The following is a 15,692-nucleotide window of genomic DNA, read 5'->3' on the forward strand; positions in this document are numbered from 1 at the left end:
GCTTTTATTAAACTACATAATGATTTTAAGTGTTGGTTATTGTTGTTCCCATTTTGCAGATGAGTAAACTGAGGTTCAGAAAGCCTAAGTAAAGTGCCCAAGTTCACAAACTAGTAAAGGAAACAATGAGATTTCAACCCAGACCCATCAGAGTCCATTGTCCATGCTCTTACTGTGTTTTAGTATTATGTAATGTGAAGAGAGGAAGCTTGAGCTTATTTGCAGATCTGTATGATCCTTAGTGCCTAGCATCATTTTTACGTTGTGACAAATTATCTGTATTTAGAAATGATTTTTAAAAATGTAAAAGTTATTAAAACTAATTGCACGTCTATTCCTCCTTGCAGTTAAGTTTGCTGATTTTTCACTCAAATCTACATATTCTTAAGTGCTTTACAAAAAGATTGGCTTATTTGTTCTACTTTTGGTCAGATGTTAGAATATAAAGAGAATGATCTTTGTTATGATTCTTTCCACAGATATGCTTTCCCTATTAATTTCTTATACCCACTTGTTTTATGGTTCTATCCTTTTTCATTATTGGCTACGTAATTTTTAGGCACAAGTAAAACCATCTATTTATTCTCTTCTCAATTCCACTTATCCCTCCTCCTTGCCACCCCATTCTACCAAAAAAAAAAAAAAAGTTTATCTTCTCAGAAATTGATAACAATGCTATGCAATTTAATTTGGTCTCAGCAGTATCCTTATTTTGGCTGATAGATTGATTGGTTGGTTGGCTTATTCCATTTTCATGTGCTCTTCTAACCATTAACTACCTTACAGGGACAGTACTTAAATAACCTATTTTCTTATGTTCATTTCACCTGCCCAGTTCAACAGCGACAAATTGATTTCTTTTTCATTTTGCTGACTACATTCTGGAAATTAATAATTGCTAACTTATTCATGGAGAATAATTATAACTGATGCGGTCTGGTTGAAGAAAACTGTTACTATCCATTGATGCCATGCAGAAAACATTTTCAATCTTTTGGTCTCTGGACATATTGGCTTAAAATTATACTATAAAAGACACAATTAAATATAAAAATATCAGATACAGCTGTAACAATGCAGAACGTCTTTCTTGCCTCTCACTCTACCTCACATCCTTCCAAAGTCACATTAGTATGTTTTATGCACATAATACATTGTGTTATCCGAGTTTTGCTCTAAAGTGATCTTACAAGATCACATCTTGTTACTGTGAAATGTAACTTAGTAAGAAAAATGGCCTAGGTTTAGATAATCTGATATTTTAATCAAAACAACAGAGAACCTAGTCAGATTGACACTGGAAGTGACTTTGAATTACATACTACCATTTCTAGGATATTGGATATAATGTCTATGCATATTTTGATACCAGTTAAGTTTTGAAGATCCATTAGAATTTTTTTTTGCTTAATTCTAGAAAATCTTTTTCCCTTCAATTACAGAAAGACTCTCTTTTCGATATCAAGGGTATTTTGCTTTATAAACACATCTATTATCAATATTTTACCCCTCATAGGGACTTCAAAATTAATGCCTCTCTATTCTTTTCTCTGTTGTTTCTTTTGCTTAGAATAATATGATTGTCATAGTCTTAAAAGATCATAACAAAAATTAAAATATATTGTTTAACACCCCATGAATAGATAGTTGATAACTATGTCAATTTGCCCTTTAAACATAGAAGCCTGATTTTCCTTATTTGTTGATTTAGTCTTGTCCTGAAAGCCATAGTCTAATTAAGTAATTTTTTCCTGTAAATTGATCTGATACACTTTTTACCAGACTTCAGAAAATGATTTTTTGGATTTAAGAAAAACATGAACTTTAGTGTTTCCTAAATACAGGAAAATTTTGTTCATAGAATACTATATTTATATTTTTGAGTACAGAGCATTTTAAATATATAAAAAGAAAGTAGTATTGCTGATATTATATACATATCTTATCACATATATTCGAGTAATTTTTACTCATCTTTCTATAACTGTCCATATAGTAATTTTCCAAGTTACTGAAGCTTATCTTGTTATCATGAAGCATATCTTAAGCCCTTAAGTTAAGATCAGTGATTTTCAGTGGAGATCTTTACACAAAACAAACCTATGTCAGACTTGCTCCAGACCAGTTAAATCAGAATCTTAGGAGGTAAATCTCAGGCACTAGCTTTTTTAGCATTAGTATTTTTATTGTTTAAATACTTAAAAATTTTTTCTCACATGAATCTAATGTACATCCAATGTTCTTGAATAAGAAGCTGTAAATTCCATTATAATGGAATGTATACTCTAGCAAACTAGCACATAGTAGAAATTCAGTTAAAAGTGTGATAAATGAGTCTTAACCATTTTGACCTTTTAAAAAATATGCATTTCCTTGCCCTTTAAAAGAGAGTATATGAAATATGGTTTAATTTTTCTTGATGAATGAAGGTCACAATTTTGAAAATAATTTATTTTACTACAATATACTGTATTAAAGTTTTTAAGGGGCTATTCAAAAACTAATAATTACTGTGCCAGATATCTGTGTACAAAATACCCAAATATCCCTGCTCTCCAAAAGCTGACATTCTCACAGGCATAAACTAACAATAAAAGTTAATATATAAATAGTATAGGATATTGGAAAGGAAGAAGTGCTGTAATAGAAAAAAAAAAGATGAGAGCAAAGTATGGGAGGTTGGAATTTTAAATAGAGTGGGTCCTTCCTGAGGTGACATTGGTTCAAAGATGGGAAGGAAGTGAGAGAGTTACCTGGTGTGAGTTTGGAAGTGGGAACAGCTGGGGGAAAATCCCTAAGATGGATGCTTACCTGGGGTGTTTGAAGGAACAGTGGCTGGAACAGAGTAGGCAGCAGGGAGAGTAGCAGAAGGAGGTCCCATAGGCAGGGGGACTTGGGTTTTTTCCCTGAGTGAAATGGGGAGCTGTTGCAGGGTTTCAAACCAATCAGGCTTGATTGAAATTTGGTTTTTTAAAATTTTTTTTAATTAAATTTTTTGATTATAGTTGACATTCATTATTATTATATATTAGTTTCAGGTATACAGAATAGTAGTTAGTCAATTACATAATTTAATGAAGTGATACCCCAATAATTCTAGTACCTACCTGATATCATACATAGTTATTAAAAGGTAAATGGATTAAATAGTCATGGGAATATACAGTACAATATAGGGAATATAGTCAGTAATATGGTCAGGCTTAGATTTTACTAGAATTATTCTAGCTTCTGTGTTGAGCAAACTTGGAGTGGGGGTTAGAGGTGAGATAACTATCAGTTAGCAGTAACCCAGGGGAGAGAGATGGCTCTGACCAAGGTGTTAAAAGAAAAAGGTGGCTGAAAGCTTTCTCTTTTTCAAAAATTTTTTTTATTTTTAAAATTTTTATTGTTATTCAATTACAGTTGTATGCCTTTTCTCCCCATCCCTCCACCCCCAAAATATTATTTTATTTATTTTTATTTATTTTTAATTAATTAATTTATTTTTATTCAGTTACAATTGTCTGCATTTTCTCCCCTTCCCTCCACCCCACCCTAGCCAGTCCCACCTCCCTCCCCCATGGCTAGCTCAGTCAGTAGAGCATGAAAGCTTTCTTGATTGATTATATGTTTAGGAAATGAGAGAAGGAGAGAAATCAAGGATTACTCCAGGATTTAGACTGTTGAGAAGGTTAGGGCTATTTATTTCCTACAGTAAATATTTTCATTGTTTTTCTCTTACATCAGTATCAAGCTGTGAACTTGCATTTCTTATTGCTATTATTGTGTCTACCTGTAATTGCCCTCATCTCTTCAAGACTTTAGTTTAAATCTTCTGTGGACCAACAAATACAAAAGTGTTTAAAATTGAATGTAAAAATGGTTGATTTAACATGTTATGAGCCCTGAGAGTTTGTGTTCCTCTATTCAGAGGTAAAGGGGAACCAGCCTTAATGCCAGGACTTGCCACACTTACCTTCTCTGCTGAGGCCTTAAACTTCCTTCTAAGTTCACAGTGGTGAATGATTGAGTTTGCCAGACTTAAGAATCGTCAGTGAGAATTCCTTTATATTTACATTTTTATTTTTTTTTAAACAGGTAAAAGAAAGGACACCATCAGGAAAAGCAAAGAAAGAGAACCCCCCGAAGAAATTTTATTCTGAATCTGAGGAGGAAGAGGACTCTTCCGACAGCAGCAGTGACAGTGGTGGGCTTTAGAATTTGTTAAACACATTAGTCACTGTAGTTTCCATGCTGTACTGCCAGCAAAACAATAAGACCTAGTACATAATATTCAGCAAGTGAGTTTTTAAAAAGTTTCTGCTATCATAATAATTCCTTTCATCTACACACCTCTGTTTATTTTTCAAAGTAATTTCCAATCCCTTCTTATTTGACATTGCCTCTTGGACATAGAGCTAATAAATGATAGAGTTGAAAAAGAACCATGCTTTTCTGAATTCTAACCTACACTTCCTGTTATATTCATTGCTGTATTGAAAAACTTGATTTTACTTTTGATAAGCCTTTAGTAGTGCCTTTAAAAAAGTAACTTTATACATTTTATACTTTTTATTTCTACCTGAACCTATAGAGATAAAACTAAAATTAATAAATCCCTTGTATATTATAAAGAAACCAAGAATTAAAAGATTGAGGGCAACCAAATACAATAAAGAGAATGCTAAATTGGAAGGATTTATAAGTCCCGGGTTCTATCTATGTAAATTGAATAAGGCACTTACCTCTCTTTACATGTGATAAATGAAGACGCAGAGTTAGATGCTTCTATTTGTCACTTTTTTTCAATTACAGTAGGCATACAATATTATATTAATTTAAGGTGATTGGACAATGTATATGTTACTAAGTGATCCAGGGGAGAGAGATGGCTCTGACCAAGGTGTTAAAGGAACAGGGTGGCTGAAAGCTTTCTTTTTTTTTATTTCTATTTATTTTTTAAATTTTTATTGTTATTCATACATACATCCTGATAAGTCGTACCCATCCAACAGCAGACATAGTTATTAGAGTATTGTTGACTATATTCCCTGTGCTGTATGTACATCCCCATGACCATTCTGTAACAACCATTTGTACTTCATAATCCCTTCACCTTTTTCACCCATCCCCCTAAACCTCCTCCCTTTGGGCAACCATCAAAAGGGTTTGTTATCTGTGTCTAAGCGTCTGTTCTGCTTGTTCATTAATTTTGTTTTTTTAGCTTCAATTGTTGATAGATGTGTATTTATTGTCAGTGTATTCCATTTTTATCTTTTTCTCTTCTTTTTTTAATCCTTTTTTATTGTTACTCATTTACAGTTGTCCCAGTTTTTTCCCTTTGCCCTCCTCTGCCCATCCCACCCCGACTTCCACAGTCAATTCCCATACCATGTCCATAGGTCATTCATACTTGTTCTTTGTCTAGTCCCTTCCCCTTTTTTCCACCATTATTCCCCTCCCCACTCCCCTCTGGTCACTTGCAGTCTGTTCCATGTTTCCGTGCCTGTGGTTCTATTTTGTTCATTAGTTTATTTTGTTCATTAGAGTCTTCTTATAGGTGAGATCATATGGTATTTGTCTTTCACTGCCTGGCTTATTTCACTTAGCATAATGCTCTCTAGTTCTCCGTGCTGTCGCAGAGGGTAGGAATTCCTTCTTTCTTTCTGCTGGGTAGTATTGAATTGTGTAAATGTACCACAGTTTTTGGATCCACTCATTTACTAATAGGGAATAGGCTCTTTTCAGCACTTACTATTGTAAATAATGCCGCTGTGAACATAGGGTGTATAAGTTCTTTTGAACTGGTGATTGGGGATTCTTAGGGTATATTCCCAATAGCAGAATCACTGGGTCAAATTCCGTGTTTAGTTTTTTGAGGACATTCAATGCTGTTTTCCACAGTGGCTGCACCAGTCTGCATTCCTGCCAGCAGTGCGCTAGGGTCCCTTTTCTCCACATCCTGGCAGCACTTGCTGTTTGTTGACTTGTTAATGAAGGCCATTCTGATGGGTGTGAGGTGAAATCTCACTGTGGTTTTAATTTGCATCTCTCTGATGGCTAGTGATGTTGAGTATCTTTTCATATGTCTATGGGCCACCTGTATGCCCGCTTTGGAGAAGTGTCTATTGAGAATCTTTGCCGATTTTTTAATTGGATTGTCTTCCTGGTGTTGAGTCATACAAGTTCTTTATATATTTTGGCTTTCAAACTCTTGTCTGAGATATCATTGGCAAATATGTTCTCCCATACAGTCAGTCCCCTTTTCATTTTGCTAATGACTTCTTTAACCGTGCAGTAGCTTTTTAGTTTGATGTAATCCCATTTTTTTTTCATTTGTTTCCCTTGCCCTAGGAGATATATCAGCAAAAATATTACTATGTGGGATATTTGAAATTTTCCTGCATATGGTATTTGTGGTGTCACGACTTCTATTTAAGTCTTCTATCCATTTTGAGTTTATTCTAGTGTGTATGTTGTAAGTTTGTGGTCTAGTTTAATTTTTTTGCATGTACTAGTCCAATTCTCCTAACATCATTTACTGAAGAGGCCATCTTTACTCCATTGTATGCTCATGCCCCTTTGTCAAATATTAATTAACCATAGAGACTTGGGTTTATTTCTGGGTTCTCTGTTCTGTTCCACTGATCTATGTGTCTATTCTTATGCCAGTACCAGGCTGTTTTGATGACAGTGGCCGTGTAGTATATAGTTTGATTATCAGGTATTGTGATCCCTCCTACTTTGTTCTTTTCAAGATAGCTGAGGCTATTCCAGGTATTTTTTGGTTCCATATAAATTTTTGAAATATTTGTTCCAGATCTGTGAAACATGCCGTTGGTATTTTAATCGGAATTGCATTGAATCTATAGATTGCTTTGGGTACTATGGACATTTTAATGATGTTCATTCTTCCAACCCATGAACCACATATATGCTTCCATTATTTGTATCTTCCTTAATTTCTCTCTTCAGTGTTCTAAAGTTTCCCAAGTACAGGTCTTTTACCTCCTTGGTTAAATTTATTCCTAGGTACTTTATTTCTCTCGTTGGTATAGTAAATGGGATTTTTTCATAATTTCTGTTTCTGATATTTCATTGTTGGTGTACAAACATGCCATTGATTTCTGCATATTGACATTGTATCCCACTATTTTGCTAAGTACACTTATTAGGTCGAGTAGTTTTTTGGTGGGGACTGTAGTGTTTTTCTTTGTACACTATCATGTCGTCTGCGAATGACAGTTTTCCTTCCTCCTTTCCAATTTGGATGCCTTTTATTTCTTTTTCTTGTCTGATCACTGTGGCTAGAACTTCTAGTAGTATGTTGAATAGGCTACTAGACACCCTTGTCTTGTTCCTTATCTTAAGGGGAAAGCTTTTATTTTTTTGCCTATTAAATATAATGTTGGCTGTAGGTTTCTCATATACAGCTTTTATTATGATGAGAAGTGCTCCCTCTATTCCCACTTTCTGAGTGTTTTTATCCTAAATGGGTGCTGGATTTTATCAAATGCTTTTTCAGCATGTATTGATATGATCATGTGATTTTTGTCCTTCATTTTATTTATATATTGTATTATGTTTATTGATTTGCAAATATACCATCCTTGCATCCCTGGAATGAAACCCTCTTGATCATTCTGTATGATCTTAATGTATTTCTGAATCCAGATTGCCAATATTTTGTTGAGGATTTTAGCATCTATGTTCATCTGTGTTCAGAGATAATGGCCTATAGTTTTCTTTCTTTGTTGTACCTTTACCTGGTTTTGGAATTAGGATGATACTGGCCTCATAAAAACAGTTTGGGAGTCTTCCCTCCTCTTGAATTTTTTTGGAATAGTTTGAGAAGGGTAGGAGTTAGCTCTTCTTAAGTGTTTAGTAAAATTTTCCTGGGAAGCCATCCAGTCCAGGGCTTTTGTATGCTGGGAGTTTTTTTTGATTACTACTTCAATTTCACTAGTTGTTATTGGTCTCCTCTGGCTTTCTGCTTCTTCCTGATTGAGTTTTGTAAGATTATGTGTTTCTAAAAATTTGTCCGTTTTACCTTGGTGGTCCAATTTATTGACACAGTTTTTCATAGTAATTTCTTACAGTCCTTTGCATTTCTGTGGTATTGGTTGTAACTTCTCCCCTTTCATTGCTGATTTTATTTACTTGGGTCCTCTTTCTTTTTTTCTTGATGAGTCTGGTTAAAGGTTTGTTAATTTTGTGTACCTTTTCAAAGAACCAGTTCCTGAATTTATTGATCCCTTGAATTGTTCTTTTAGTCTCTATGTCATTTAATTCCTCCCTGATCTTGATTATTTCCTTCCTTCTACTCATTCTGGGCTTTCTTGTTGTTCATCTAGTTCTTGTAGATTTAGGGTTAGGTTGTTCATTTGAGATTTTTGTAACTTCTTTAGGTGAGCCTGTATTGCTATGAACTTCCCTCTCAGGACTGCCTTTGCTGTGTCCCATACGTTTTGGACTGTTGTGTGTTCATTTTCGTTTCTTTCCAGATACTTTTGATTTCTTCCTTGATCTCGTTGACCCATTCATTATTTAATAACATGTTATTCAGTCTTCATGTATTTGAATGTTTTTGAGTTTTTTTTCTTGAGGTTGGTTTCTAGTTTCAATCCATTGAGATCTGAGCACATGCTTGATATGATTTCAATTTTCTTGAATTTGTTGAGGCTTGTTTTGTGTCCTACCATATGGCCTATCTTTGAAAATATTCTATGGACATTTGAAAGAATGTTTATTTTGCTTCTTTGGGGTGAAAGTTTCTACATATGTACTGAGATATATATACATATATCATTGTATATATAGAACCAGTATATAAGAATAGAACCAGTATATAGAATCAGTATATAAGACCATTTGATCTATAGTGTCTCTCATTGCCACAATATCCTTATTAATTCTTTGTTTGGAAGATCTGTCCACTGTTGACAATGGGATGTTAAAATCCCCTATGATGACTGTGTTATTATCAGTATCTTTCTTGAAGTCCTCCAAGATTTTCTTTATCTTGGAAAGATATTTAGGTGCTCCTGTGTTGGGAGCATATATGTTTACAAGGGTTATATCCTCTTGTTGGACTATTCCCTTAAGTATTATGTAGTGATCTTCTTTGTCCCTTTTTATGGCTTTTGTTTTAAGTCTATTTTGTCTGATACAAGTATTGCACCCCAGCTTTCTTTTCCTGTCTGTTTGCTTGGAATATTTTTTTCTATCCCTTCAGTTTCAAGCTGTGTAGATCTTTTGTTCTGAATACATTTCATATTGTACTAAACCTCCCTTAAACTATCCTCATTCTTTTTGAACCTTTTTTTTCATTTGTTCCTCTGATTGGTAGACAGTGTATATGTGGGTCATGTTTTCTTATTCAGCTACCCTGTGTCTTTTGATTGGAGTGTTTAATCCATTTACATTTAAGGTTAATATTGATAGGTACTTACTCATTGCCATTTTTTCTATACTTGTGTTCCTGTCTCTCTCTCTTCTCATTTTTATAGCAGTCCCTATAACACCTCTTGCAGTGTTGGCTTGCTGGAGATGTACTCTGTTAGCCTTCTTTTGTCAGGGAAGCTCTTTATTTCACCTTCCATTTTAAATGAGAGCCTTGCTGGATAGAGTTGGTCCTTGCTTTTTATTACCTGGAATATTTCTTGCTAGTCCTTTCCGTCTTGCAGTGTTTCTGTTGAAAAATCAGCTGATAGCCTTATTGGAGCTCCCTTGTATATTACCAGCTGTTTCTCCGTTGCATTGCTCCCTTGTATATTTCTCCATTACTGCCTTTAAGATTCTCTCTTTTTCTTTAAAATTTGCCATTTTAATTATGATATGTCTTGGAGTAGGCGTCTTTGGGTTCCTCTTCATTGGGACCCTCTGTGCTTTCCGAACTTGCATGTCTTTTCTCCTCACCATTTTAGGGAAGTTTTCTGTCAGTTTTTCAAACAGGTTTTCTATCCCTTGCTCCTTTTCTTCTCCTTCTGATAGTCCTATGATGTGAATGTTGTTACATGTCATATTGTCCTAAACCTCCCTTAAACTATCCTCATTCTTTTTGAACCCTTTTTTCATTTGTTCCTCTGACTGGATATTTCTTTCTATCTGGTCTTCCAGCTTGCTGATTCGGTCCTCTATTTCATCTCGCCTGTTTTTAATTCCTTCTAGTTCCTTCTAGGGTATTTTTCATTTCAGATACTGTATTCTTCATTTCTTCCTGGTTCTTATTCATAGTTTCTGTGTCCTTTTTCATGCTGCTATAACTCCCATAAAGTTCCTTGTGGTTCTCACTGAGTTCCCTGAGCATCCTTATAAGCATTATTTTGAATTCCATGTCTGATAGATTGCTTGCTTCAGTTTCATTTAGTTCTTTTTCTGGAGATTCCTTATTTCCTTTCAGTTGGGGGGTAATTCTTTGTTTCCCCATTTTAGGTGATTCTTTTTGTTTGTTTCTGCATCTTAGGTTGCTCTTTGTGAGGTGGATGTCTGTGGTGGGAGTTCTGTGGACTCAGTCATACAATCTCTTTGATCTCCTGATCTGGATGCTCTAGGGTTACCCTTTATTCATTTTATGTGGGCTCTCTTGCCATTTGGGCTTTGATTACTGATGGATTATTCGTTGATGGGTTCTCCCCTCCAGCTGTCTGACTGGGAGTCACAACCCCTACCTCATCTTACATGCTGTTGTACATGTGCTGGTTAACAAAGCAATACTACCCAGAAAACTAAACCCACACCAGCAAAAATACCCCGTTACATTAGCAATATCAACAGCATTTGAGCAAATATTAATAAGGGTGGAGAGAGATTGAGAATATGGTAAGATAGGAAAATGGAATATGAAATGACTTAAGGAGAGAAAAATGATTTTGAGTGAGAAGAGGGAGAAAAATAATAAGAGTAGGGAATAGAAACAAGGCAAAGGAAGGGAAAAAATAAAATTTAAAACTTAAGTAAGACAGGGAAGGGTGATAAGAACATGGAGTAAGAAAAGGAAAGAGTATAATATGAGGTTTAAATAAGATTTAAAAAGTAGTGAACCAAAGGAAAGAACAATGCCAAAAAACCACTGCAGGGTCAATAACAACAGCTGAGCAAAGATTAATAAAGGTGGAAAGAGAATAAGAATATTATACAAAAGAGAAAAGAGAATATGAGATGTCCTCAGTAAAGAAAAATGATTTTGAGGAGGTAGAGGGAAGAGAAATAGTAAGAGTAAGAAATAGAGTCAAGGATAAGAAAGGGGAAAAAAATTACAAACTCCAAAAAGCCAAAGCAGGAGGATGGCAAAATGGACTACAACAGGGGGAGAATAACTATGAGATTTGAAATAAAAGAAATAGTGAATGAATATGAATACAGTTGAAGAAGACCAGCAATAACTATAATATCCACACCAAACAAGCCACAATTTATAGAGGTGGAAAGAAAATAATATTATATAAGGGTGAAAAAAGAATGTGAGCTAACTAGAGGAAGGTAGAATGATTTTGAGAGGATAGAGGGAGGAGAAATAGTATGAAGAAGGAATAGGAACAAGGCGTAGAGTGGGAGAAAATAAAATTGACAACAAAAATAAGACAGGGCAGGAAGAAGGCAAAATGGAGCAAGATAAGGGAGGGATACAAGGTGAGATTTGAAATAGAAATAAAATTTAAAAATAATATAAAAATCTAAATCTAAATAATAAAAAAGGGCAAAGATAGTGAATTAGCTGGAATACAGTTGAAGCAAAAGAAGAAATATTAAAAGGCTATGCGAAAGGAAAAAATAACGCAAATTCTGGAGAGAAATGAGGTGGAGTTTGTATCAGCACAGTTTGGTGTTTGCCTTCTGTCTTCTCTTTCCGTATCTACCTTGAGCTCTTTTCAGCTCCTGGTTCCAGGGTGGTTCGCCCAACTTCTCGCAGCACCGCCTGTATCACCTTCACCTGCCACCTGTTGTGAAGTGTCTTCTGTACTCCTTGGCTTCTAAACTTCATTATCAGCTAAGATTCCATTGAATATTTAGTTTATTTTTTGGAAGGTCAGCTGAGTATCCGAGTTGGGGGCAGTAGCAAGTGGGCTTGGCTTCTTCCTACTTGTCACCCATCTTCTCCTTTTTTCTCTTCTTAAAGACGACCCTTTAATACTTCATATAATACCGGTTTGGTGGTGATGAACTACTTTGGCTTTTTCTTGTCTAGGAAGCTCTTTGTATGTCCTTTGATTCTAGATGATAGCTTTGCTGAGTAGAGTAATCTTGATTCTAGGTACTTACTTTTCCTCACTTTGAATATTTCTTGCCACTCACTTCTGGCCTGCAAAGTTTTGTTGAGAAATCAGCTGATAGTCTTATGGGAACTCCTTTGAGGTACCTACCTGGTTTTCTCTTGCTGCTTTTAATATTCTCTCTTTGTCTTTAACCTTTTGCATTTTAATTATGTGTCTTGGTGTGGGCCTCATTGCATTCATCTTGTTTGAGAGATTGTGTGCTTCTTGGACTTGTGTGTCTAGTTCTTTCAACAGATTAGGGAAGTTTTCTTTCATTATTTTTTCAAATAGGTTTTCAATTTCTTGCTCTTCTATTCTCCTTCTGGCACACCCATGATATGAATGTTGGGTCACCATCTGAACTGGAACTTAGATGTTTTTTAAGTCCCGGCAGTATTAAAATTCTATGAGTGATTCACATAATGAAAAATATATTGGAATTACTTTCTAACACTTATTACAGTTAACCTAATAGACATATCTGACCCAAAATCAAATGACCCATCTTTCTTCTAAAACTTTTATTCCTTAAGGAACTAAGGTCCCTCCCTATTACTTGGTCATCCACTGCCATACTCTAAAGTAATTCACTCATTTTTTTTCCTGTTTCCCTTCTCAAAATCTTTGTTTTTAGTTTCTGATCAATTAATCTGTGGTACATTACTTTCTGAAGTAATAAGTTGAGAACTAGAGAAAATACTTCAATCCAGAGATCTGCTTTTAAAAAATATGAAATTTCAGTACAGATTTATACCATTGAGAAAGACCTGTTTGTGTAGTTAAGTATACCATATGGATATCTGTCTCCATTCCATTTATTCACAAGTTTATGCCTGTTCATAGTCTAACCTTTTTCAAAACATATTTGAAATATTTTATTAAAACTAAGACTTTTCATAGGTTTGTCTGAATACATACAGTAGTGAGTTATGTTACAATAGTTCCACTCTAGCTACCAGAGGAAAAAGATAACTTTTCTCACTAGAAGTTATGAGATTAGTCTCTCATTGAGCAAGTCTTTTTACAACAAACAAATGCCCTCAGGATTTTACTAACCTGAAAATTTAAGTAATGGTATCTGATGTGAACTGGATTCAGATTTGTATTTAACTCCCATGTGATTAACATGAGAGTAATTCAGATGCTATAATTTCTTTTCATGATTTATGGCATAGGCCAGTTGTCTGAGTTATATATGTACATGTGTGCAACTTCGATATCGCAGAAAATTCAGAATATCTTTATTCAGCAGTTTTGTCTTTGTAGAGTTTTGGTAAAATAAATTTTGCTGTTTGTAAAAGCCCATAATAATAAATGCCTTACTACAGGGCAGGCACTGTTATATCTGAATCTTCTTTACATGTTGCATATCATTTAATCTTTATAACACCTCTGTAATGTAGCTAGTATTATCCCTGTGTACAGAAAAGGAAACTGAGACCCAGACAGTTCAAATAACTTGCTTAGTCCTACACTTGGAAAGTCGTGAAGCTAGAAGTGAACCATGCATTCCAACTTAAGAACCCATGTTTTTAACTAATACAAGTCATTCCAAAAGAATATAGATACTCCTAGCTTTTTACTGTGTGGTACAAAAATCCTCATAAAATAGATATTAACTCATTAGAATAATATTTTAACCACTGGTTCTATTTCTGCCTAAGGGCACTACATCAGATAGACCACTGTAGGGGCAACAGTGTGTCGTCTTTATCTAGAATACAATTCTGTAACTGTAATAATTTCAAATGGTAAAAAAAAATATGCTTCATTATTAAGGTACACATAAATATACTGTATGTAGCACTTCTGCCAAAGATTCCTAGTATACCATAATTGATACATAAAACATTTAAATGTATAGTTCTTCAGTGTAATTTTACCATCTCTTTGACCTGTGGAAAACTCCTGTGCTAGCTAAAAGAAGTAATAACTTTAGTAATTTTGCTTGTTGCTTTTGGATTTGGAAATGTTTGGAGATGATTTGAATGGCTTACTTCCTTCTCAAAATTTGTTCTTAAGACTCAACTGTTAACTTTTTCTTCTCTAAATTAAATTTCCTATTATCAACAGAAGAATTAAAAATTACTTATCCTTATATTATCCTTATATCATTTTTTTAAAGTTTTTGCCATAGCTAGATACGGATTTGAAAAGCGAGATTCTCTCAGGTTTGGTTTACTTACTTGCTTCATCTTTCTTTGCTTTTCCCGTCGTTGTCAGATCCCCTCTGTGTCTTGTGGAGTCCCTCCACACTCACCTTGCTGCAGGGCCCCGGAAGTCTGCATGATTGGAGTATGGAAATAGAAGTGTAAAAAGTGGTGTTCCGTAAACTAAAATTCAACATCTGGTTTCATTTGTGATGAATATTAACAGTTACTTGTGTCCTTATGTGTAATTAAATGGCTATAAATCAAAGAGCACCTGGTTCTGTTTTTTCAGAGAGTGAATCTGAAAGTGAAAGTGGAGAGCAGGACGAGGAAGGAGACAGCAGTGGTGACAGCAGTGAGGACTCCTCCAGTGGGAGTGAATCCGTGATGAACAGAAGAACAGCCAAGAGGAGCTCCAAAACCAAAGAGAAAGGGTAAATTATTTTCTCAGAATTTTCTTCAAAAATATTCTGTGGTATTTGCTGCCAGACTAACATTTCCCTTTAATTCTAGAGTGAGAAAAATAAGTGTGTGTATATTTTCCTGAACAGATATTAAGTCTTGTTAAATTAATTTAGAATACTAATTTACGTTATCCTACTACTTACAATGCTTAGTTTCCATTTTGAACTTGAACAAATCTTGGGGCTATATTTCAAAAATTGGTATAACCTTGGAAGGCTGAGTTAAGTGATCAAGCAATAGGTATGAAACACTTAATTACCTTCTGTAGCAATTTTGCTGAGGGCTAAAATTAAATCCTTCAACACTTTGCCGTTATTAGCCAAGACAATTGATTTTTCTAAATAATGTTATATTAAAAAGATTATGATCCAAATATTAGAGTCAGGGGCTGTGAAGGAAGACGGTCATAAGATATATAAGTGTTAGTGCTTTTTAAGATCTCCCATTATCAACAACATTATCATGCATTAAAGTGTCATTAAAATTTTAAGTAACTGGGGCTGATACCTTGGATTGTAAGAGTCTGTTTTCCCCACTGCTGTCAGCACGCGGCCTCTGCAGACATGATGGCCCTTTCCCCGGGAGCCCGCTGCCCACTCACTTGATGAGCTTGCAGCCCCGCTCAGTCGTGGCTGACAGCACTGATTGGGGCGCAGTGCGCGCTCTGCTCCTTTTATTACAGACAGTAATTAAAGCCGCTCGCCCTGCCACTTCCATAACAAACACAGCATAATACCCTAATTATGACTTTATTAATTTAAGTCAGGATTTAATGATTTTAAAAGTGATTTATATTGTTTTTCCTGTTCAGAACAAATGAAATCTGTAGGTTAAATTAATA

General features: G+C 34.9%; 1 protein-coding gene across 2 annotated transcripts in view; it reads left to right on the top strand.

Moving 5' to 3' along the window:
- The window catches only part of AP3B1 (adaptor related protein complex 3 subunit beta 1), a 243,083-nt gene that overhangs the window by 136,305 nt on the left and 91,086 nt on the right, over nt 1-15,692 (top strand). For both annotated transcript variants that reach the window (XM_045197878.3, XM_024563519.3), the window contains exons 18-19: nt 4,081-4,189; nt 14,679-14,820. In XM_045197878.3, the coding sequence (XP_045053813.2) occupies nt 4,081-4,189; nt 14,679-14,820 (251 nt within the window). The remainder of the gene's footprint in view (nt 1-4,080; nt 4,190-14,678; nt 14,821-15,692) is intronic.

This window comes from Desmodus rotundus, chromosome 1 (genome assembly GCF_022682495.2).
Source record: "Desmodus rotundus isolate HL8 chromosome 1, HLdesRot8A.1, whole genome shotgun sequence".
Lineage (NCBI taxonomy): Eukaryota > Metazoa > Chordata > Mammalia > Chiroptera > Phyllostomidae > Desmodus > Desmodus rotundus.